Source organism: Anser cygnoides, chromosome 22 (assembly GCF_040182565.1).
Source record: "Anser cygnoides isolate HZ-2024a breed goose chromosome 22, Taihu_goose_T2T_genome, whole genome shotgun sequence".
Lineage (NCBI taxonomy): Eukaryota > Metazoa > Chordata > Aves > Anseriformes > Anatidae > Anser > Anser cygnoides.
Window position 1 is genome coordinate 4,631,819 of NC_089894.1, and position 24,979 is coordinate 4,656,797.

At 43.0% G+C, this 24,979-nt stretch overlaps 1 protein-coding gene across 1 annotated transcript; it reads left to right on the forward strand.

Moving 5' to 3' along the window:
- The first annotated feature begins 2,324 nt into the window (after positions 1-2,324).
- Positions 2,325-23,577, forward strand: LOC106045966 (Ig heavy chain Mem5-like). Its single transcript, XM_066981777.1, has 7 exons — positions 2,325-2,397; positions 2,669-2,987; positions 16,795-16,853; positions 19,846-20,130; positions 20,756-20,818; positions 22,186-22,305; positions 22,908-23,577. Exons 1-6 carry the CDS (start codon positions 2,340-2,342, stop codon positions 22,302-22,304), a joined length of 903 nt encoding a protein of 300 aa, XP_066837878.1. The 5' UTR covers positions 2,325-2,339; the 3' UTR covers position 22,305; positions 22,908-23,577.
- Positions 23,578-24,979: the final 1,402 nt, after the last annotated feature.

Consider the following 24,979-nt stretch of genomic DNA (forward strand, 5'->3'; position numbering starts at 1 on the left):
TAAATTATCATATAACCAAGTATGAAAAGCCTGCAAAGTGAAGCACTGTGCTAAGGTGTTGTTAGGTCCTTTTGACCTGTCTTACAGGTAATCCTTTGAAGAACCAGAATTTGAAAAGGCAATAACCAGAATGAGTACAACTGTTTTTTTTTTTTTGTTTGTTTGTTTCCCCAACTACATAATCTGCCAGTTTAAAGCAGCAATGTTATGCTGCTTTAGTCTGTGTGACTGTGTGTGCATGCAGGAGGGGTGGTGCTTGTCTTCTGTGTACAAGCCTGGGAGGAGGGCTATGTATAAAAAGGTTAGAGAATACATTGTGGAGTTCCCTAAAATCTCGGTAAATTGTCCCAGTAAAGTCTGAGTCATGGCTCACTGGAAAGGCAGGGTTATAGGAAGGGCAGTGCTGACCTTAGTTAGAAGAATACCAATGTCTTATGATTTGTGAAAGAACCTGTAAAGTGGACTAACATTACAAACAGTCCCAAGCCACCACTGGTTCCAAAAACTAAGAACAATGTTTAGCTGTCTTCAATACTGTGATGTGACTGAGCGGTCAGCACAGAGGTGATGCAGAAACAGGTCACCCGTGAAGATCAATCAGTTCTGCTGGAGTTAGACCAAAAGTCCGGGATCCATCAGGCCACAGACATCCCGCGACGCAGTGCCTGGGAAGATACTGGTATCAGAGACATACCAGTGGACGTGCCTGTGTGGACTGGAGAAGACTTCTCCTTTTAGTCTGGAGAAGATGAGGCTGAGGTCTCCTTACTGGAGACCTCTCTCCCACTACCTGAAAGGAAGTTGTGGGGAGCTGTGGGACGGCCTCTTCTCCCTGATAACTAGCGATAGGGCAAGAGGGGCCGCGGCCCCGCGGGGGGCGGGCTGGGCCGGGCCTGGGCGGGCGGAGCGGTGGGCGCTGCCCCGGCGAGGGCCCGACTTGTGGTGCGGGCAGGAGCGGCCCGAGCGCGGCCCCGCTCTGCTCCTGTCCGCCTCCCGCCGGGCGCGGCAGGGCCCGATGGCGGCCGGGCTGGGGCCGCGGCTGCTGGCCTTGGCCTTGGCCTTGGGGCCGGCCGGTGAGCGGCGGGCGGGGAGGGCAGCGGGGCCGGGGCCGGGGATGGGGCTGACGCTGCCGGCGGGCGGCCCTGACCGACCTGGAGCGTCTCCTGGTGCTGCCCCGCCTGCTGCACTGGAGCCTGGCTCCCGCCTTAGTTATCTGGGAGGGTTCGGTGTGTGCGGGAGAGGGAGGCTGTCGGGGTCGGGGACGCCTTGGGAGCAGCCCCCTCTAAGGCCCTAGGAAGGCAGTCGGGGCAGTGCCCCTGGCCAGGGGCTTTGTCGGGAGCAACGGGGTTGGCGTTTCAGTCTGTGCTGTGCTGGAGTCGCTGGAGCTTCTAGTGAGTATTCTCCTCCATCCGTGGGCACACACTGCCCCACTCCCTGTGCTCTCCTTCTGCAGGTGTGTGTGCCGAATTGAGTCTGGTGGAGTCTGGTGGAGGTCTGCGAGCACCTGGAGACTCTGTGCATCTCTCCTGCCAGGGATCCGGATTCAGCTTTGGAGATTATTATGTCTTGTGGTACCGTCAGGCACCCAGTGGCAGTCTTGAGTGGGTGTCCTTCATTGACAGTTATGGTAGCACAATAGAATATGGCAAAGCGGTGGAGGGCAGAGCTACAGCTTCCCGGGACAATTCCCAGTCCAGGGCTTCTCTGTCCCTGCATGCCCTGCTACCCCAGGACTCAGCCCACTACTTCTGTGCAGTTCCCACAGGGACAGGAAATCCAGCTGAGCTTTAACAGAAACCTGCTCCCTGGGCCCCTCACCTTCTCTAAGTGTGCCCCTACCATTGAGAACAGGGAGGAGCAGCAGAACTGTATTGAGCTGCTGAAGAGGGCAGAGAATTGCCTTCAGCTCAGCCCTTTCCCACATTGCCTGTAGGGGCACATGGGATCAACAGCAGTGTCAGGGGCGAATGGCCAGGTCAGCTGGAGTGCAGCAAGAAGAGCTGCACAGGCTTCCTCATGAAAGGAAGTGCCGAGTGCTGCTCTTGGGTCCTAACAACCCCATTCCGTGGGATTGACGGTCATCCGAGGGAACCGCCAGGCACCTGTCGCGGCGCCGCGCTCCTCCGCCGCCCCCGAGCTGCCCCGCGCCCCGCCCCGCGGCCGCCTCCTCCTCCGCCGAAGGGGCCGCGGCCCCGCGGGGGGCGGGCTGGGCCGGGCCTGGGCGGGCGGAGCGGTGGGCGCTGCCCCGGCGAGGGCCCGACTTGTGGTGCGGGCAGGAGCGGCCCGAGCGCGGCCCCGCTCTGCTCCTGTCCGCCTCCCGCCGGGCGCGGCAGGGCCCGATGGCGGCCGGGCTGGGGCCGCGGCTGCTGGCCTTGGCCTTGGCCTTGGGGCCGGCCGGTGAGCGGCGGGCGGGGAGGGCAGCGGGGCCGGGGCCGGGGTCCGGTGTGTGCGGGAGAGGGAGGCTGTCGGGGTCGGGGACGCCTTGGGAGCAGCCCCGTGTGACCCCGAGGAGGGCAGTCGGGGCAGTGCCCCTGGCCAGGGGCTTTGTCGGGAGCAAGGCGGTTGGCGGCTCAGGCTGTCCTGGGCTGGAGTCGCTGGAGCTTCTAGAGAGCATCGTTCTCCATCCTTGAGCACACACTGCCCCACTCCCTGTGCTCTCCTTCTGCAGGCGTGTGTGCCGAATTGATGCTGGTGGAGTCTGGTGGACGTCTTCGAGTACCAGGGCAATCCGTGCACCTCTCCTGCCGGGGATCTGACTTCAACTTTGCAATTTACAGTGTTCTGTGGTACCGTCAGGCGCTTGGTGGCAGTCTTCAGTGGCTGTCCTATATTAGCCCTGACTCCTCATATATAAGATATAGCCAAGCAGTGATGGGCCGAGCCACAGCCTCTCGAGACAATTCCAAGTCCAAGACAGGTCTGACCCTGAATAACCTGCACCTCCAGGACTCAGCCCGCTATTTCTGTGCTGTTCACACAGGGACAGGAAATCTAGCTGAGCTTTAACTGAATCCTGCTTGTAGGGCTCTGGCCGTTGGCACTGGAGCTTAATCGAGTTGCACAGGTGTTTGGGGCAGCTCCCAGAGAGCCATTTTGTTACAACGTACAGTTTTTAATCATTTGACTCTGAGAGACATACTCTACCTGTTTCTGTCCCCAAAGGAGCTCTAACACTTCTGATTGCTGTCTTCCTGTGTCTCTTCCTCACGTTCCTGAAGCATCACCTTTGGAAACAAGTTTCCCTGTTTCTATTGTTTCCTGGTAGGATGGGTGTTGTGTAGGTGCCCAACAGATAAGCCCTGGTCTGGTTTTAGTTATGGCTTGGTTAGATTCAGTCCAGCCCACAAGTATTGCTCTCTGAGGGGTGAACAGGGGAAAAGGAGAGAGTACAAAGGGTCCTTTGGGAGCTCACTGTAAGAAAGTGGATGTCTGTAGTTTCTCATGGAAGACAATTCAGGAAAGACAAAATTTGCTTTTCCTCCAAAATGAGACATTTTTCACATCAGGTTCTTGTAGGCTTAACAAAGCAGTATTGCAACAAATCTAAGTTTATATTATTTCCAATTGGGTCTTTCCCTGATAACATGAAAGCCTGTGCACACATCTGAGTGCTTCATCCTATGGTCACATTCTGGGTTGTTTGTTGTTCATGGGCTTCTTTCACAGATCTGAGAATATAATGGGAGCAAGAGCTGCTGACCATATGTGTTTACAGCCCCTGGATTCCATAGATCACAAGTAGAAGCCTGAGAAAATGATAGAGTGGATGAAGCAATTGCTTGAGCACTCACTGCTTTTTCATCCTTGTCACCTGGGGCTGTAGGTGCCCTTTGCCAGGTGCAGAGGCCTCTGGGCCCATAGTAGGGAAGGTCACAGAGTCTCTCACACTTACCTGTCACATCTCTGGTGTACCTATAACTACACTTGGGGCTGGATCTGGCAGATTCCTGACAGAGACCTGCAGCATATAGTGCTACAATATCTTTTTGTGGGACTCCAACACTTTGCTTCATCCTTCCAGACTGGAGAACCAGGTCTGCATGCTCCTCCAGGAATGACCTTTCCCTGGTAGTGCTCTCACCAGCAGCTGCAGACACAGCCACCTGCAGCACCAGAGAGCTGGAAAATGGCACAGCAGTTGAATCATAGGCAGAAATGTAAAGGAGGGGGTTTAAATCAAGCCAGGTCTTTTGTGGTTGCCTTCAAGAAGCTTTTCAAGGCTCATTGAGGTCGGCTTTCCCTAAAGGGAAAAAAAGGTACTGCTGTAGCAGCAGAATCTTTCACAAGCTCACACAAAACCATGAACACATTGCTAACCTTCACTCTCAGTCCCTCTCACAGTCAGAAGGCAACAAGGGAACAGTTTGTTCAGAAGAAATACAATGAGTATCGAAGGACTGCATTTTTAACATGGAAAGCCAGATCTGAATTGGTTCTTGAAAACCCATGTTGTTCAGGGAGTCCCAGAGTGGTGCAGCACCAGGAGCTGAGCTGAAGATCCTATGTTCCCTTGGATCCCTTTGTTTTTAGTTGTGGCTCCATGTACATACCTGCTCATGTGTGCACACTGAGGCCAGCAAGAGTTTTCATTGGGGACCCCAGCAAAGACGGTATGGAGGGTGCCCTGGGCCAGAACAACAATCCAGTAGTCCATGGGTTTGAGGGCCTCTAGAGGACCTGGCATGTCCTGCCATGCTGGGACAGCCCCAAGCTGCTCAGGGCATCCTACACCACCGTAATCCTGCATCCCACTGTTTCATTGCCCACCCTCAAGTTCCCAATGGGCTCCTCTGACCTATGCAACTCCCTTTTCCAGCCCTGTCCTAGATCCCTTCCCCAGGGAGCCAGGCTGTAGTACCTGGGAAAAGACGGAGTTGCAGGGGGATAGATTCAGACACTCTGTGGAGTTGGCAGTGTTCCCCTAAAGGTGGTACCAGTCAAAACCATGACACTTGGTCCACTTAGGTGTCCCGTACTGTAGCTGCAAAGGTCCTAAGGGGAGTTCTGGGCTCCTGCTAAGCTGGAGCCATGTTGTTGAGGCCATGTTGTTCTCTGGACCAGATTTACAAGGAGGGAGATGTCTATGGAGAAGGCTTCCCGTCACTTTAAGGGAGCAGTGGAGATTTCCTGGAACAGATTCACACTGCAGATTCAGAGAGCAAAAAAAAAGGGATGAGGCAGCATATTACTGTGATGCTAGACTCATACTGGAGCAGAACTGCAGCAGAGTGGAACAAATTTATGATCCAATTTATGACAAGTTACGATCCAATAGTAGCTATACTGGGAAGTTCAGAGGCTGTATGGTGTACTGCAGGTTAACGTACTTTGCCTATTTAGCATGGCCCAGTTTTTCCTCCACAGCCTAGCTGCAAAGGTACTGGATCATGGAGTTTTGCTGGGATAGCTTGCAGAAATACTGTAGGGGATGGATCAAAAGAAGGGGATGCATCAAAAGAAGTGCAGCTAGCAGGTCAAGGGAGGTGTTTTTCCCCTTCTACTCTGCTCTTGTGAGACCCCACCTGGAGTACAGTGTTCAGCTCTAGGGCCCCCAGCATAAGAAAGACATAGACCTGTTACAGCAAGTCCAGAGGAGAGCCACGAAGATGATGAGATGGTTGAAGCACCTCTCATATGAATAAAGACAGAGAATTGGGGTTCAGCCTGGGGAAGAGAAGGCTCTGGGGAGACCTTTCAGTGGCCTTCCAGTACTTACAGGAGACCTATGGGAAAGGTGGAGAAGAACTCTTTATCAGGAAGTGCAATGATAGGACAAGGGGGAATAGCTTTACCCTAAAAGAGAGTAGATTTAGATTAGACTTTAGGAAGAAATCTTTTACTATGAGAGTGGTAAGGCACTGGAACAGGTTGCCCAGAGAAGTTGTGGATGCCCACTCTCTGGAATTGTTCAAGGACAGGTTGGATGGAGCTTTGGGCAACCTGGTGTAGTGGAAGGTGTCTGCCCATGGCAGGGGGGTTGGCAGCAGGTGATCTTTAATGTCTCTTCCAATCCAAACCATTCTATGATTCTATGAGTCCTCATTAGAAAAGAGAGACTGGGAAGGTGAGGAAAGGCAATTGCTCTTTCCATGACAGACTATCTGAAATGCATGGAGTTCTGCTTTGGGACACACAATGAGAGAGCTGATAGCATATGGGTCAGGATTAGAGAGCAGATCAGTGCGGCTGATATAATGGGTGGCTATGACAGATCAACTGATCTGGAAGAAGTAGATGAAGCCTTCTGCAGACAACTGGAAGAAGCCTCACGTTCACTGGCCCTGGTCTTCATAGGGACTTGAACCATGCCAGATATCTGCTGGAAGGAAAGCACAGGAGGGCACAAGCAATCCAAGCACTTTTCTAAAGCTTGCTGATGAAAATATCGTGACACCTGTGATAGAGGAGCTGGACCTCCTACTTCTTCATGACGAAACAGGAAGTCGAGCAAAGAAGGTTAAAATCATGAGGAAGAAGCTCTTGAACAAACTCAAAAACAGAAAGGAAATGTGCAAGAGGTCGAAGCAGAGGCAGGTGATCTGGGAGGGATTTAGACACCCTGTCTGATCATGCGGGATTATGGTTGGGAAAGCCAAAGCCTATCCGGAGCTGATTATGGTGAGGCATGTGGGGTCATTTATCCCCAGTCTTTACCCTGATTACCACATTTGGCTCTGTGGAAGAATCATTGCCATGGATTAACCTAAGAGTCATTCAACACAGTAGCGTTCCTGTCAGGCCAATATCTATTGTCTCTGGATAGCTGTAAATACAGAGTAGATGCTTTTTTATTTCTTCTGTTACCACCTTCCTTTCTTGTAGCTGTCTGCAGCATAGGGACTTTCCCAAGCAGGTAGTAAAGATCCTACTTTAAATCACTGATTTTATCTGTTCACTCCCAAATGAAAGTTGTGACTTACTGTTTGGTCTTCTTAAATAACAATTTTCTTAATATCACCTACACTGTCTACAGGAAACAAATGACCAGTAGCATTTCTACCTTGGAAGATGGTTTGAATATATGGGATGGTTCTGTCCATAAAAGAACATAATGTCTGACTGTCCTGGTTTCAGTTAGGACAGAGTTAATTTTCCTCCTAGTAGCTGTTAGGGTGCTATGTTTTGGATTAGGATGAGAAGAGCACTGATAACATGCTGATGTTTTAATTGTTGCAGAGCAGTGCTTACATCAAGCCGAGGACTTTTCAGCTTCTCGCTCTGTCCTGCCAGCGAGCAGGCTGGGGGTGCAGCAGGAGCTGGGAGGGGACAGACCCAGGACAGCTGACCCAAACTGGCCAAAGGGGTATTCCATACCATCTGACGTCATGCTAAACAATATATAGGGGTGGCTGGCCAGGGTGGGGGGGCTGGCTGCTCAGGGATAGGCTGGGCATCGGTCAGCAGGTGGTGAGCAATTGCATTGTGCATCACTTGTTTCGTACACGTTGTTATTAGTAATACTATTATTATTATTATTGTTATTATTATTTTCCTGTCTTAATAAACTGTCTTTATCTCAACTCACAGGCTTCACTTTCCCGTTTCTCTCCCCCATCCCAGAGAGGGAGGGGGGAGGGTGAGCGAACAGCTGTGTGGTGTTTAGCTGCTGGCCGGTTTAAACCACAACACCAATGTATCCTTTAAGAGAGAAGTCACCTTCTTGACAGCTGCATCCCAGAATCACCTCTCCTTCCAATGAGACACAGCCTTTTATATATGTGTGATGAAATCAGGTAGATGTTCTGGGAGCTAAGTTCAGAGTGGGCTGTTCCCCAAAAAGGGAAATTGGGTTAAAATACAAATGTTTAGTGGCTAAGAATTATTGTGGGCCAGGATAGTTTTTTCTCTAAAAATGCCTGTTAGACCTTTTGGCAAGTGCTGAAAGAACTCAAACAACTATTCCCTATACAAAATATATCTTCATCTGCTTAGGACATTCTTCTGGAGGAAGAGGCACTCCCTCTCTTCTCATTTCTTCTGACACAGAACTGAAGGAGAGGTCTTCAGCATCACCTTGTAGAAGACAGATGGTCTAAACATTCTCTCTAGCACCTCATTGTCAGTATTGGAATGCCTCCTGCAACTTTTTGGAGGGCATGCACCAGGACAACGAAAGAAAAAGCATAGGCAGAACTCAACTTTTAAACCAAACACACCCAAGCGCATGGCTTGCAGGAGACTGTAAAAGACAGGTGCGTTTCTGTGGCTACCCAAAGGCCTGGCATGGGGAAGGGCTATTTTACTATGTCTCAGATTGCAGTGGCAAGAAGGCTGCACTGATACGATTTGGCAGCAAGTGAAGGGGGTGGAACAGGCACCTGTAGCTAATTGGGCCTGTCACTGGAGATCTTTACAACTTCTCTTTGTCCTGCAGACAGTTCAAGAGACTGAAAGTATCACATCAGACAACTAAGCCATTTCCTGGGGGAGGCTGAGGCAAGAAGGAGAAACCGATTTGACACAATGAAGGAAAGTGTTGATAAACATACACATCTTGACAACAAAAAACATAGCAGCACTGGTATTAAAAATAGAGATTAAAAATAAGAAATACACTTTTGTATTTAGCAACGACAATAATGCTAATAAACAAATTGAGTAATACAGCATGGAACCAGGCAGATTTTGTGAACAGGTTGAAATACTGCTATTTCCTTTTGTGTCTTAGAAATGGAATTGATTCAGAAACTGCTTCACAGTTGCAGATAGCCATTAAGCTAAATAATTAAAAACAGATTTTTTTTTTTTTTAAAGACAACTGTAATCATCCATGACTAGATGTTACGGACTCTCAAACTCAGCTAAAGTCACATGAAAGTAGTTAAGATGTCCAAAGTATAGACAATTCAGTAGCCAAGAAATCTATTTCACCATATCAGAAAAAGTGAGAAAAATCGGTGCATATAATCAGGAAAAAAAACACCTCCAGAAACATTTACAAAAATGGCACTGAAACAAGAAATATTATGGATCAAATACCTTAGTAAATAAACAACTTTAGCATATCTAGGCAAACAGAATCCATTAAAAAAGCATCAGCAAAAACAAAATAACTTTTGAAAAAAATGTGAATATGGATTCATTTTTTATTTGACCTGACAATAGGCTTTAGAAACATAAATGCTTTAAGGTCCAGAAAGACTTGGAAAATGTAGAATGAAATGTAATTGAAAAGAGTAGTCAGGCATTGGAACGGGTTGCCCAGGGAAGTGATGGCATCACCGCCCCTGGGGGTGTTCAAGGAAATGTTGGATGTGGTGCTTAGGGACATGGTTCAGTGGGTGACATTGGTAATAGTGTGATAGTTGGACCAGATGATCCTGAAGGTCTTTTCCAACCTTAATGATTCCATGATTCTATGATTCTATGATTAATAGGACTGGTGCAACTGGTCCCCAGATATTCTTTTAAAAGTTTCACCCCAAATCTCATTATATTTGTTAAAAGATGAACCAGAAATGAAGTCTGTCAAGTGAGAAAAGCTCTAACAACTCAAAAGGAACAACATCATTTATGACAAGTATTGGCAATATTATAATCAGAGATTAATATTACTCTGCCAATAAAACAATGCTGACAGCATTGCTTTTAGAGTATAAAAATCTCTCTGCAACAGTTTTAGATTATTCAAAAGTATAACGGTAGAGAGAAAGAGGAAAATAAAATCCATCTATTCAAAGAACATGAAAAAGGAGAACACCTGGCTTTAAAAAAATAAAAAATCCAGCAACAAAACAACAGATGTTTTTGTAGAACGGTCTACCACTGTGTTGACTACGTACCACAATGACTGAGGTAGACTGAACCGCTGCACACAAATTGGCTTATTCACTGACTTCTCTCAAATGCAGAAACATGGTGCCCTGCATAGTCTCTTTTTCTTCAGACAACTGTATTCACAAACACAAATTTGATTTCCAGCATGACTCAAAGAGTGGGGAGACATTCTTATACACACCTAATTTCTATACAAATCCCTGACATTCACATCAGATCTCACATCTTGCATATGATGTGATTTTGGACATCTGCCTGTCAACTCAAGTTGATCAGGTAGGGATAGAACTACTGTATTTTAGGTGTTTCTATTTAATTTCAGCATTGTGTTCTCTTCTTTTTCTTAGATCATATAGCAGGTAAGATTTGTTGACTCTATTTTTTAGTAAAAATAGAGATCTTTTAAGCTCTGTATCCAAAAACATATAGAAGCAGAGGCATGAAGAATAGTACAAAAGCAGGAGACTACAAAGGATACTTCCCACTAGTAATCTTCCAGCTACCAGACATCAGAACAAGGACTTTGAAACACATGCGCCTCCAATATATTTACTTGGGAATTCTGAAGATTGGACTTACCTGTAAAGACAGACATAGAAGGCACCAAGTGCCTCAGAATGCCTCAATCTTTTCCCTTGCTTTTGTCTCCATCTCCCCTGCTCCAGTCAGCAGTGTGCCCATGTTTTCTCTACTCCTTCTTTGGTTGATAATGTATGTACAGAAACATTTTTGTTGCCCTCCATGTGGCTTACCAGAATCAGCTGCAGATGGACTTTGGTTTTCCCAACCCCAATCCTGCATGATGAGGCAGGGTGTCTATATCCCTCCTAGATCACTCGCCCCTGCTTCTATCTCTAGCATATTTCATTTCTATTTCTGAGTTTGTTCCGGAGCTTCTTGTTCAATATTTTGTCCTCCTGCTACCTTTGCTTGATTTTTGCAAGCAGCTATCCTGGACCCCTCCTCTGTCCAGGACCATAACCCATGGGATTCTTCTAAGCAGATCCCCAAGGGTGTCAAATTCTGCTCTCCTGAAGTCTAGGGCTGTGGTTCTGCTTTTCACATGTCTCCCTCCTCTCTGAGCTCAAACACTGCATGATCACTGCAGCCAAGACTGCCACTGACCTTCACATCTACCACCAATTCTTCCTTGTTTGCAAGGATGAGGTCCAGCTCCTCTATCACCAGTGACATAACGTTTTCAACAGTAAGCTCTAGAAAAGTGCTGGAATGCTTGTGTCCTGCTGTGCTTTCCTTCCAGCAGACATTTGGCATGGTTCAAGTCCCCCATGAGAACCATGTGAACGTGAAGCTTCTTCCAGTTGTCTGCAGAAGGCTTCACCTACTGCTTCTTCTGGATCTGATGATGTGTCATAGCCACCCATCATATCAGTCATGCTGATCTGCTCTCTAATTCTGACCCACATGCTATCATCTCTCTCATTGTGTGTCCCAAAGCAGAACCATGCATTTCAGATAGTCTATCATGGAAAGAGCAATTCCCTCTCCGCACCTTCTCAGCCTGTCTTTCCTAATGAGCCTGTCTCCATCCCCTACAGCACTTCTGTAGCTTTCCCACCAGACCTCCGTGATCCAAAAGCTTTGTAACCAGGCTGTGGAGGATAAACAGGGCCACGCTAAATAGGAGGCCCAGGCAGCGTACAGTAACCTAGACTTCAAGATGCATTTCAATTCTTGAGTCATATGAACTATCCTACCATGTCTCCGTGACCTCAGTGAGATCATAGCCCTGCAACTACAAGCTGGGATTAAATTTATCTTGTTTTTCTTTTCCTGGATTTGCATGTATTATTGCCCAGGCACTTCAGAGGGGAACTCAGTCGCACATGAAGACTTTCTTTTGCCCCAGGTTACTCAGATTATCAGCAAAGAAGCTTTTGGCCCATTTAGTCAGGTGGATCCCATCTCTTTCACATAGTCCTCAGTCCAATGGGTCTGATGGTCATAGAAACCAAGTCCCTGCTGCCACCAGCTCTCAGCCTGCAGGATCCACCCATTCTTCCTTCTCACTTCGTTCCTCCTCACCAATAGGATGAAATGGAAACCCCTGTGTCCTTGACCATCACCTCTCAAGCCATGTAGTCATGCTGGCTACTTTCCAGGACTCCTGGCAGTTTCATTAGTACTCACATGATAGAGCAGCAGGGGTTAATAGTCTATATGTCTTATAAGTTTTGACAGTGTCCCAGATCTGAGGCCTTGAAAGTAGTAAACCTCCCTAGATGACAGGTCAGCTTGTCAGATGGGGGCTTACATCCTCTGGAGCAGGGAGCCTCCCACTACTGACACTCACCACTTTTTCTGGTGCTCCTGTGTGATTCTTGGCCTATGGGCACATACACCTCATTTCACAGAGTTCTATCTAGTTGTTTACTATGAGGGTACTCAATCTATTCTGTAGTTGCAAATCTTCAGGTGGAGCAAGAGCATTCCTCCTAGTGATAGAAATCACAGCTCCCAGCCTTCATCATCACAGGAGTCTCCTTTTCCCAAACTGATGGACACAGACAACCTGCTTCTCCTCTGTTGGAAACTAGGAGTTGGGCTCTTGAAACTACAGGGTTTCTGTTTTCATCTCCGTAGGCCTCCTCACACAGCTCCTCTTTTTGGTGACATAGATCTTCATCGACCACACATATTCTACAGGTTAGACCTTACTCTGGTCTTTACAACTGCAATGTCAGCATCTTTCCACCATGGAGGGTATTTCAAGGCTCATTCTACAAGCTTCCCATATGTAAGACGCCACCTCCATTTCTGTCAGAGGAAATATAAATAAGTTGCTTTTCTTTAAGCCCTTGGAAGCATCATGGAAGATGGTGAGTTGAAGTCTCCAACATTACATATTGTTAATAAATCCTCAGTTTACCTCACAGTAAGAGAGGTGTGTATTTCAAACACTTCTCTTACATCTTTTTCTGTGATGAAAGAATATGCACACAGATCTTTGTGTGTACCAAGAGGTTACTATGTTGGTTAAGTATTACTTTGTCTGTTCTCTCATGTTTAAATTTATATTTTTGCATTACAAGACAGCTGTAGAAGGGACTTTCATTTTTTTTTTCACTGTAACGTCTTGGACAATAGTGAAAAGGCATTTAATCGCCACACCTCTGATTCCTAGATGAGCTAAATAAAGAGCCACATGATTTTAAACCAGCTCAGAACAGACAGGTACATTCACACATAGCGTATGTTCCTCTGCTTATACTCTGTACAATTTTCTAGGTCTAGATAGTGCTAATGGTGCACGGCTTGATCATCCTGAAGGCTTTGATCAAGCTGTTACAAACAATTTACGCTGTGACAGCCACTCCTATAGGTACAGTATCTCTACCTAACAAAGAACAATAATTTTCTCTACTTTCTCATTTTGCCTCAAAAAAGGATTAAGACTGCCTAAGGCACCAAATGACCCCCAGACACCAACTCTAAGTGTCAGTATCAAGCACATCACCCTGCTGAGCAATGAAACCAAATTCAAGATGAAAAAGTAGACACCTTTCTGCAACCTAGAAGAATTTTCCAAAATGCTTTGAAATAGTACTAAAGATACTGTGTTTATTTTTTTTCCTGCTTTCTCACAAGCTTAAGTCCATGAGACTTTTCAGAAGTGTTATGTAATCCCAAAGTTCCCACTTTAAATTTTACCTTCTTTATCTTATTGTAGACTCTTTCTTGAAAGCCATACCATATTTCTTCATGTGGTATGTTAGTACAGAAACCACTCAAGAAGTCATGTGACTGCCAGTATAATCCAAAATTCTGCGTAGAAAAAAGAGGCAGTTTTTGTAATGAACTATATCACAGTGTTTTGGGGCTGGAGTACCACAATGATATAAACAATATAGGGCCCTGTACAAAAACTGAAAGATGGAAAAATGGCTATATGTTTTTGAGATAAAATTACATAAAAGCCTGAAATATGTCAGGAGAGAAATCAAATGTTCTTTTCATATTTTCATTTATCCTGGAAAAATAAATCTCATGGAGTTGCCAAAACATGGAAGAAAGGGAGAACTTGGGATTTCTGTACTTGATCAAGCTATTTGAAATCATTGAACTATTCAATTATTGTTTGCTCCCTTCCAGGTTCAGAAGAAAGTGTGGATTAAAATACCCTCATGGGATTTTATACATGGATCAGTAGGATACGTATCTGGCTTTTCTTCTTTTTTTAAACCGACTTACAGATACAGCAAGGAAAGAGTTATTTATTGGACTAGGTATTAATGGTGTGATAACAGATAAGCTTGTATTTGGAAGTGGAACCACTCTCACAGTCGAACCAAGTAAGTACCATTATTTTTAAATCTAAAAATTGTGTTAAAGAGATCCAGTGGTTTGCGTTCACTGTAAGAATTTTCTGCTGTAATAATCCTGGAGAGTAGTCTCTCTTGCCAGGGTTTGAAACTGAGTCCTTGTCTTGTATCTGCTTAGGAAGGCTTCACAGGAATAACTAGGTTACCTCTGTATATCACCATTAATCCATGATTCCCAAACACCTGGTGTGCATTAATTACTTAAGTTTAACATGTCATAATTCCCAGTCTGGATAGCATTCTGTCCCAGCTATATTGTGAAGTGTCTTATCCTCATCAGTGCTTCAGTGGATCTTCACTGTCTCATTTTGAGTAGGTATGCATAACATAGTAAATAACTGACAGTAGAGACAGAGTTCAAGACAAGTCCCTAGCTCTCTAGTATGAAAGTTTTGTTTTTTTTTTTTTCCACTGTCACCATATTCACAGTGCAACCAGGTAAGTAATTCCATTAGCAGAGAAGGAAGGAGGTTAAATAACCTTGGGTTTAAATTTTCAGAGCTGCCTCACATCCAAGACCATGTGGAATGAATGAGATTTGGCAATTCAGGCTTTGCAAATGCATGGGGGGGGGGGGGGGGGGCGGTTGCGGGAAGATAGGGATCATAACAAGCCGTAGTTCTTCCTGACTTTGACTTTATTTGGAATTTCATCATGTACAATAAAGATAGATGTCACCCCAGGCTTCTCTGAGGCAGTGTGAATGCTAGGGCACCAGGGGAATTCGATCTCTGTTATCCTAAACATCCAGGTGCATACCTTAAAACTTGTTACGATGCTTTCAGAGATTGTCATGGCTTTAAAATTCTGCAAAAATGTCCTGTGTCACTTTGTATCCCTAAAGAGTCTAGCTCTCTTTCTCGAAGGAGATCATGAGGCTCTCTTAGGTGCTAATATCTGTCCAGGTCAGGAGGATATCTTGCTATGGAATAAATGCCTATTTTGGAACAATTAGATCCCACCCCAATTGCAAAGGAATAATGACGTATAATTTTATTACTCTGAAGAAAGGTCTGTTCTTTCCAAACAACAAACCCTCAGCTGTAAATGTAGAACCAGAAGACACTTCCAGATTTCATTATTCTATCATCAGCCTACATGTATTTAACTTTGCATTTGTCAACAAAAGAGGTAAAATATTCCACAGAGTATTTGGCAGGTAAAAACAATCAGCAAAACACAGACTGGCAGGTAGAAGTCTAAACAATGGTATTCTTGTTTCAGACATACACAGAAATGCTAATATGACAGTCTTGTCTCTCACGTAAAGGTTATATATGTGTCTTTTTTAAAAAGTTTAGCCAAATTCCTGTGACCTCTCATTATCAGCAAGTGCTGGTTGACGGCTCTTGTTTTCTAGGAAAAAGGAGAAAAATTGTTCTCCAATACATAGGCTTTTCAGAGTGTTGGTTCTACTGACAAGAAAAGATGTTTCTAATCAGCTGAAGGGAGCATATAAATCAATGCCTCTAGCAAGATATTCTTGGTTTAGGGAAATTCTTACAATACATTACTCAATTTTTTAAGTGTTTTCACTGAGTTTCCTACAATACGGGTTAGAGAACAAATCACTTGGCAAAATAAATATACTAGCCTTGTCTTCTCTACCCTGAAATACTTTTAAGTCATTCTTTCTCTGTTTTTCCTGTCTATCTATCATCTCAGACATATTGCTCCAAAATTATGTGAACCTTCAGTTGAATGCAATTTTCGTGCTTTTCAATGATTATTTTTTTTTCTAGCTGAGGGTAGGATGAAAATTCCAAAGCTGCACAAAGACTTTAGGATAAGATGCTTAACAGTAAAAGATAATAGGCCTTAAGAATCTAAGTCACTCAATGTCTATTGAAATATTTCATATGTTGAAGCCAATATTTCGAGTTCTGGCAGCCTGACCCTTCTGTTGCTCATTTTGGATTTCTCTGGGAGATACTAGCAAGCATTTAAAGATGCTAAGAACAGACATACCTGATTACCTTGTTGTTTGTTTATTTTTTATTTTTTTTTTGGAGAATCCGCAGACAAAACATATGTAGAAAACATAGTATAGTATAGCATAGTATAGTATAGTGTAGTATAGTAGTATACTCAAGGCATGTTCTCCTCTTGAGCATTCAGTTAAGGTCAGATAAGGATTCTGGTTTTGGTTTTGTTTATTCTAGATAAAACTTTAATTAAGAAAACTAAGGCCTCTAACATTATCTTAACACTGTAAGATCAAAGAAAGAAAAAAGAACTATGACTTTTTGTACTAATAAAATGCCTCTTCCAGACTGTAATATAAAAATATCTCCCCAAAGCAAGTAAGGTAGGAATTCATGGATGTATTTTCAGGTAAAGCAAAATAATGGGACTCAGTTGAGACTGCTGGAGTTTGATAAAGAAATAATTCTTCTTTATTAATGATCATTGCACAGTGAACATTTGTTCTTGCTGAGGATCTGACCCAGTCAGTTATGCCAGAGGAGCAGTTTCCTGGCATACTGGTGGTCGTTTAGAAATACTGGAGATCAGAAAGCACGAAAAGCCTTTAAAGATCTCAGATAATGGGGGATTAGGTATGAGGGGGAAACACAGGGCTAACAGTAGCTGGCAAAAACATTTTATAACACCTGGAAGGGAAATGCATGTGGGATGAATAACAAAATGAGTCTTTTTTGATTTACCCATTGTAATTGTGTGTTACTGCTCCTCTTATCTTCGGGAAGGGAACTCAACTGACCGTGGAGCCAAGTAGGTATTCTTTACTCATGAGCCTTTTCTGAGTTGTTCTTGTTTGGATTTTAACATTTTTCCGCTTCTTCTTCCTCCTAAAATTAAAGCAGAATTTCTCCCATGTGTTAGGATTTCTTTGCATGCTCCTTTGATATGCAATTAGACAGTTAAAGTGTAAAAACATGCTTATTCATAGAAGTTCCCAAAGAATTTGGACTCCACAAGAGCAAGTGCATGCTGAATTTGTTTGGGACCTAATATCTACTCACTTACGCACTTTAATAAGCTTTCCATAGTCATTATTAGGTTTTACAGCCATGCTTGGACAGTTTGAAGGGAACTAAAACTTCTGTGGAGGTTGACGTTTAAGTTCCTACGAATTTCTATTCTGTCAGGGTTAGAAAGACAGCACTAAGGGGGCAAAAGGATAGTGTTATGCAAAAACATTAAAAGGAGTCTTAGACAATGTTTCTGTACTAATTTGATCTTCCTAAATGGTTCAGAGCTTGGGTTAAACTGAATAGGTTAAAGGAATTCAATGAAGATTTCAGTCCTCTTTGGAATCTGTCTGCTCTAGGTGTTGACAAGGATGGAGTTATGCCTGTTTTCATTGGCAGAACCAACCCATGAAGTTAAGGTAGAATAATGCTTGGCTTGCACCTCAGTTCTTCAGTATTGGGACGTGAATAGAGAAAGAGAGTAAAATCAGAGTACCTGTTCAAGAACTTGCAAAGATACCTTGTGAAGAACAAAATGTTAGACTTGGAAGAAAGCAGAATGCAACACAGTTGCCATGCAGAATGCAAAGCCTAATAGACCTCTCTTTAGTAAAGACAGCCATCAGGATGCACTTGTCAAATTGGACTTACTCTATTCTATATATATATGTATTAATGCCTGGTAGCCTTTGATAAGCTGAACTCTTCTGGTCAAGGCGGCATAGTAGATGAATCCCTTCAGTTTCATGTTTTCATTATAATTCATGTTAGAATCATAAAATCATAGAATCATGGAGAAGACTGAGAGGGGATCTAATCAATGTACACAAATATCTGAAAGGAGGGTGCCAGGAGGTTGGGCCAGACTCTTTTCAGTGGTGCCCAGCCAAAAGACAAGAGGCAACGGGCACAAACTGAAACACATGAAGTTCCAGATGAATATGAGGAAACATTACTGTAAGGGTGACAGAGCACTGGAACAGGTCACCCAGAGAGGTTGTGGAGTCTCCTTCCTTGGAGATATTCAAAACCTGTCTGGATGCAACCCTGTGCAATGTGCTCTAGATGACCCTGCTTGGCCGGGGGTTGGGCCAGACGATCTCTGGAGGTCCCTTTCAACCTCAACCATTCTGTGATTCTGTGATTTCAACTGGAAAAGATCTCTTAAGAGATCGTATAGTCTAACCTTTAACCTAGCATTGCCAAGCCAAGTCCATGTTGCCATTCTTGTCCTGAAATTAGTTTGTGGAGTAACCCTAGTTGCTCCATGTATAACCCGAAGGCAAATACAGTTTAAAAATCATTATGGTAATTGACACTAAATAATTTTGAGAGACAATCTCTTTCCTGAATAAAACTTCCACTTCAAGTTTAAGAAATCTTATTTCATTACTTTTATGTCTTATAAGAAATTCCCAAAGAAGGCTGCTGCTGTGTAGTTGAAAATCAGGTTTTTGCAGTTGTTAAATCTTTGGCTTTCATTCTTTGTTGCTCAGAATTAAAAATTTAACTATTAAAATATTTCAAAGCTAAAAAAAAAAAAAAAGCTTCTGAAAGTTTCAGAGCAATTCTGCTGAAAGGCACAGGAGAGGGCTAGGATATCAAATCCTGTGAACATTTGTCATCACTTCTTAGGTTCTTTCAAAACTCCAGTTCTAGGGCATATATTTTGTACCTTGATGTTTGTTAATGTCTTAATCCTAAAGAGCTACAGAGCTACCACTGAAGGTTAGTACACTATTGTAAGTAAGATTGTAAGAAGATTTGTTCATGGGCATCAAGTTTATAGGCCTCAGGGTGTTCTGCTCAAACCAGTTTATTATATTAATTTTGCATTATACTTCTAACTGCTCCTGAAGCTGTGGGACTAACAATATAGCACAGTGCACAGATGAGAAAGGTCACACTTTTTGAAACAGGTACAGAAGTTTTTCTTAAACCAAGTACCAATCATAGTATTTTTCCAGTGTCTCTAGACTGGATTGGAATGATTTACACCTGTACAATGTCTAGTGGGGAAAATCTCCCCCACAATTTAAAGTGCTTGACCGTATCACAAATTCCTGGAAAAGTAGAGATAAGTGATTCAGAGACTTCTGATTACTTGTCTCCTAATTTGCCGCCTTAGAGACAAATAACCTTCCTGTATCTGTGCATTTGTTAATGAAAAGATCAACCTTGTTCTCCACTCCAGCAACAGCACTTAATTTCTGCAAGTAATGCCCCTCATTGGAGTAACCTTGCACAACGGTGACGTAACAAACTGACTTCTCTCTTTGCCTTACCATTCTTGCTATGGTTAGACCTTTTAGCCACATCAGAAGACTTTGGGGAGGGGAGAGTGAGTAAAGGAAGAACAGTTATTCCCTTATGTCTCAGGGGTATACAGGACTGTCCTTGATAGATGTATTATTTTTAGTAATTAAGTTGTCGAGTAAGCAGAATAATTTGTCTCTTGGAGCTGCATCCTTCAAAGTTCTCTTCTCATTTTCTGGTGCCGTACAAACTGAAGAATTCACATGCAGGCATGAGTTCTAGCAAAAGGAAGCTTAGGATCCCACGGAATTAAAGCTTCTATGGAAAACCTACCCATATATATCCTTTCTGTATTTTATCTGTTCTTTTGGAATAAGCAGAAAGAAAAAATGGACCAAAAAAGGCAGTTAGTCATTGTTAATTCCAGGAATTAGTCAATGGAGGAGTGTACATGAATTGCAGGTGACTTAGCTCTCAGGCAAGATTGCAGTAAAATCAAATCATGCCCAAACAATACTTTTTTTTTTTTTTAACAGGCAATCAGGAAGATTCTGACCCAGAAGTCATTCTGATAAAATCAAAGCCACTTGAAGAAGGTGGCAGTACTGGGAAAGCAGCTTGTTTGGCAAGGAATTTCTATCCAAAGAATATCAATTTGGACATGTTACCTGCTGAAGTCATATATGAACAGAATACACCTATTGTAACATCAGAAGGGACATACAATACTATTAAAGTGGTCAACGTGACAAAAGCCTCAGAGGTATCCTGCACGGCCAAGTTCAAGGGCAATTTTTTTACAGCCAATGCAACATCATCAGGTACAAATTTGTGGTACAATTGCAACTTATTTCTGAAGACAGTGTCTTCCAAGACTTGCTATTTTTCCTGCTTATAAGCATGCCATCTGGCTAACCAGCAGAAATGGGAAAGACATCTAGGTACTTAAGCAGGTAGAGCTGAAAGGTATTTAAAGCTCCTTAAGTAAATGGTCTTAACTTTTAACAGTTTAAGAACCTGAAGTTGCTTTTTTATTTTTATTTTTTTTAAAAAAGACACTTTTTTTTTTTTAATTTATATTAACTTATGACTAAATACTTCAACATATAGCAGAAACTTCCTAGAACACAGTTTGGAATAGCTTTTCTAAAACCAACAAGAAGTAAAAATGTTTTTATTTTTTTCTTAAACAACTTTTTACATTTTTGTATTACTTTTCCCATCATGCAGCTCATTCAAAAAAAGTAAAAACAAAGCAACTCAAAAATGTATTTCGTGCAACTGTACTGAGATTGGTTTTCCTCAAATTAATATTAATGACCTGCCTGCTGAGCCTCAGACTGTACCACTCACCTGATCCTGTGGGAAAAGTAATATGAACACTGCCTTTAATCCTTCTTACAAGACAGGTTTTGTTTATAATGTCTTTTCTTTATCATGCTACAGAAAAGGTGGTTGAAGAACCAATAACAGCAAATGTTTGTAACACAACAGACACCTCTTCAAAAGGTTAGTTAACTAAAGGGATTATAAAAATATGTTACTATGTTGGGGATAAAAGCCTGGAAATGTATTTTCTCAGGGACAGAGAAATCAGAATACCATGTATTCATTGTATTTATTAAATATAACCTGCTTTTTCTGGGTAACTATTTTAGTAACAGACAAGTTTTGTTATAGTTACAAAGTACCAGGAGGAAAAAAAGCAGTGGTCAATGGCTCTATGTCCAGGTGGAGGTCAGTGGCGAGCGGTGTCCCTCAGGAGTGTGTCTTGGGACTGGTGTTACTTAATATCTTCATCAATGATATAGATGATAGGATTGAGTGCATCCTCAGCAAGTTTGCAGATGACACCAAGCCGAGTGGAACAGTTGGTACAACAGAAGGAAGAGATTCCATCCAAAGGGACTTGGGCAACTTGAGAAGTGGGCCCATGATAACCTAATGAGGTTTAACAAGTCCAAGTGCAAGGTGCTGCACCTGGGCCAGTGCAATCCCAGACAGGAGTACAGACTGGGAGAAGAGCTCATTGAGAGCAGCCCTGAGGAGAGAGACTTAAGGGTTCTGGTGGATGAAAGGTTCAACATGAGCCAGCAGTGCGCGCTTGCAGCCCAGAATGCCAACTGCATCCTGGGCTGCATCAAAAGAGGAGTGGCCAGCAGGTCAAGGGAAGTGATTGCCCCCCTCTACTTTGCCCTCATGAGGCCCCACCTGGAGTACTGTATCCAGTTCTGGGGCCGCCACCATTAAGGAAGATGTGAACTTGTAGAGCGAGTCCAGAGGAGGGCCACAAATATTATCAGAGGGCTGGAGCACCTCTCCTATGAAGAAAGGCTGAGAGAGCTGGGGAAGTTCAGTCTGCAGAAGAGAAGGCTCCAGGGTGACCTTACTGTGACCTTTCAGTACTTAAAGGGGTCTTATAAAAAGGATGGAGAAGGACTCTTTATTCAGGTAGATAACGATAGGACAAGGGGGAATGGTCTCATCTAAATCTATCCTCTTTTAGTTTTAGACATTAGGTGGAAGTTCTTTACTGTAAGAGTAGTGAGGCACTGGAAAATGTTGCCAAGAGAAGTTGTGGATGCCCCATCCCTGGAGGTGTTCAAGGCGAGGCTGGATGGGGCCTTGGCCAACCTGATCTAGCAGGCAGGTTGGGGTTTGACGATCTTTAAGGTCCCTTCCAATCCAAATCACTCTATGACTCTATGAAAATCCAATATAGACAGACATTCTCTGCCTTTGTTGTTGCCACATTTCTCTGTCATCTTTTCTTTTACTGCCATTTCTCTCCTTGACACTACTGCCTGTGTTTTTTTCCACTTTCCACCAATGCCACTGTAGATCATGATCTCTCCTATCTTTTCTCTCTCACTAAGGAGATATCAAAACAGAGAAAACAAACATGCTGTCCATGGCTGTGTTGGGTTTACGAGTCCTGCTGGCAAAAAGTATCGCCTTCAATACACTCATGAGCATCAAGTTGTTTCTTTTCTGAGGTAAGGAAATGCATTGTTTCATCTGTGGAAAAATTGGAAGCACGTGCCAGTAATGACTGCTTGGCTTTGTGTACTTCTCAAACCCCACAAGGAGTGACATCTGTTCATCTACTCCTGTTTCCATTAATAAATGTTGTAGGTTTATGGAAACAAGCAAACAACAAACAAACAAGCAAACAACAACAACAAAAACAAACAACCAACAAAAAACCACTGCCTTTTCATGAATCCATAGATCAGTTCTAGGTTGCTGGTCCCCAGATTTGCTTTGCAGCAAGCTTGCTTTGACAGAACATCTCAGGTTTTATCAGAAATGCTTAAGAAATATCTTAATGACTGTTTCATCTGGCAGAACATGAGGGCTAGAGAAAAGTCAAGATGAATAAGGAATCAAAAGTCAGGCTTCCAAAACACAATCATGTGAAGAGGTAACAGGAAAGAGGAGGAGGGAGAATTTTTAAATTAATATAACCGAAAGTGGCACAAAAGACTATCCAGATTAAGTTTTGTAAATCTGCCTATCTTGATCTAACAGCAATCGAACAGTGACACATACACCCATATTTATTAAATATAATTTAAAACATACTCTTCTTTTCCAGGCAAAGAGGAATCAAGGCAGAAGAAAGCTGAGAAACAGCAGGAGAGAGCAGTTACCAGCAGTACAATTTGAAGAGCTGACGCTAAATCTGTTGACAACAATCATCTAGAACAGAACACAGCACCATCTCCTTAAGACATTTCAGAGTGTGGACCCCTGCCTAGATAGTTTATATAATTTTTAGAGTTGTAATTCCTTTTGCTATTTCTTGTTTTCTGTGAGCAGAGGAAAGTATTTTTCCTCATCTGTCAGCTAAGTAGAAATTGATACTTCCACTTTTCTATCCTTTGCATGCAAGCATCCAACCTGCTTTGATAGTTTTGAAAAAAAAAATTGAAACCTCAATATTGATATATGAACTTTTAAAAATACCTTTTTACAGCAATGTTGCATTATTCTGTAGAACTGATATTTTACTTCTGAGAGAGGCACAGTAGATGTTATTTATATATATATATATTAAGATACCTTTAATAACCATAATTTTCTAGTATAGATGAGAAGAGCTGCATTGGATCTGAAGGGATGCACTTCAACCAGATAATACTCAACTGTAGTAACATTTTTATTTCCATTTCTTTATTAAATTTGTATCTTTTCTGCAAAGTGTATGGCATCTGCATTTTATGTTACTGTAGCGATTATCAAAATAAAATATTATTACACCAAAATGCTGTAGTTTGAGCTTGCTTTTTCATCTGAATTTGTAATAGAGATTGCTGAAATCCAGTTCTAATGACCAGTGAGATTAGAAATGCATTGTTCATAACCTAGATTTACTGTTGACTGAATTTGTCTTTTCTAGGGTTTGCACAGGGAAGTGGAGGGGCTCCTTGACTCATTAAAGAGATACAGAAGGGGACATGAATCTTAGACTTAGGGGATTTGAATGACATTTTGTCTTTCAGATCACTTTAAAGAGAACCCAGCATGATATTCTGGATCACAGCAAAGAGAGACATATGTCTAAGGAAAAATCAGTTAAGAGGCAGGTTGATGGGAACATGAGGAAGAAAAATATAGGTATCAAAAGAGATGAGAGCATGTTTTTTTTTTCACTCATTAATGCTAGGAAGGGGCCAACAGGAAATAACATATGATGGTTTGATGGAGTGATACAGTTTCTACAGCAACTTGATTATTAGTCAAAAAGACCCCCAACACACACATTCCCCAACTTATCTTGCCCTCAGAAGCAACGGGCAGGATGCTGTGGTTAACTAACTGCTATGACTAACTTGCAAGATGCAAGGCGAACTCCCCCTTTTAGAAAAACAAGTTAACCACATCCTGAAGGGAAAATAAATTTTTTCAGATACTGCCTGAGTTACTGCTGGCTTCAAGACAGACTCTACAAAAAGTTCATAATAAGGTCCATTTAATTAAACGTTGTCAGGTTAGTCCCTCAGACCCTGCAAACCCCTAGATGAAGACTCTCACCCTACCCAGAAGATGAGTGAAGTTTGCACAACAAATCCAAAACCAGTCATTTTTTAAAATTATTTTTTAATCCCTTCCTCCCCCATAATGTAAAATAGAAGCACTTGCTTGTTCGTATTTTTATCCTGATTTTCTGATGACACCCTCTACCTTTCTGTGTTGCACTCCACATCATACATTTTCCTAACCTCTCAGGCAAGACTATGACTGGGAATACTATTTCTGGTTCTCTGTGCAGATCAAGGAATGTCATTTTCCTGAGTAGTCTTTGGTTGTGCCTGAGAGCTTTGACTGAATGAAAATCTTGTAGCAGTGCACAAGCAAAGAATGGGATCTGCAGATGTCTAACCACTGAATGACATAGCACTCATTTGTACAGAAATATATCAGCCAGATAAAGACATCAGTCACTATTGTTTTAAATAACTATTCACAAAGTTACAGGACACCAGAGCCCTCATTTCCATCATGAAGACATACATGACCTGTGTGATACTTCTGTAGTCAGCTATTTCACATTTCTCTGTGCACCACTGGCAAACAGATCAGAGGGGAACACTTAACCCCTCACTAATCTTCCAAAATATCAGTTGCCCAAGAACCTGTTATCTAGGTCTCAGTCAAATGGAGAGA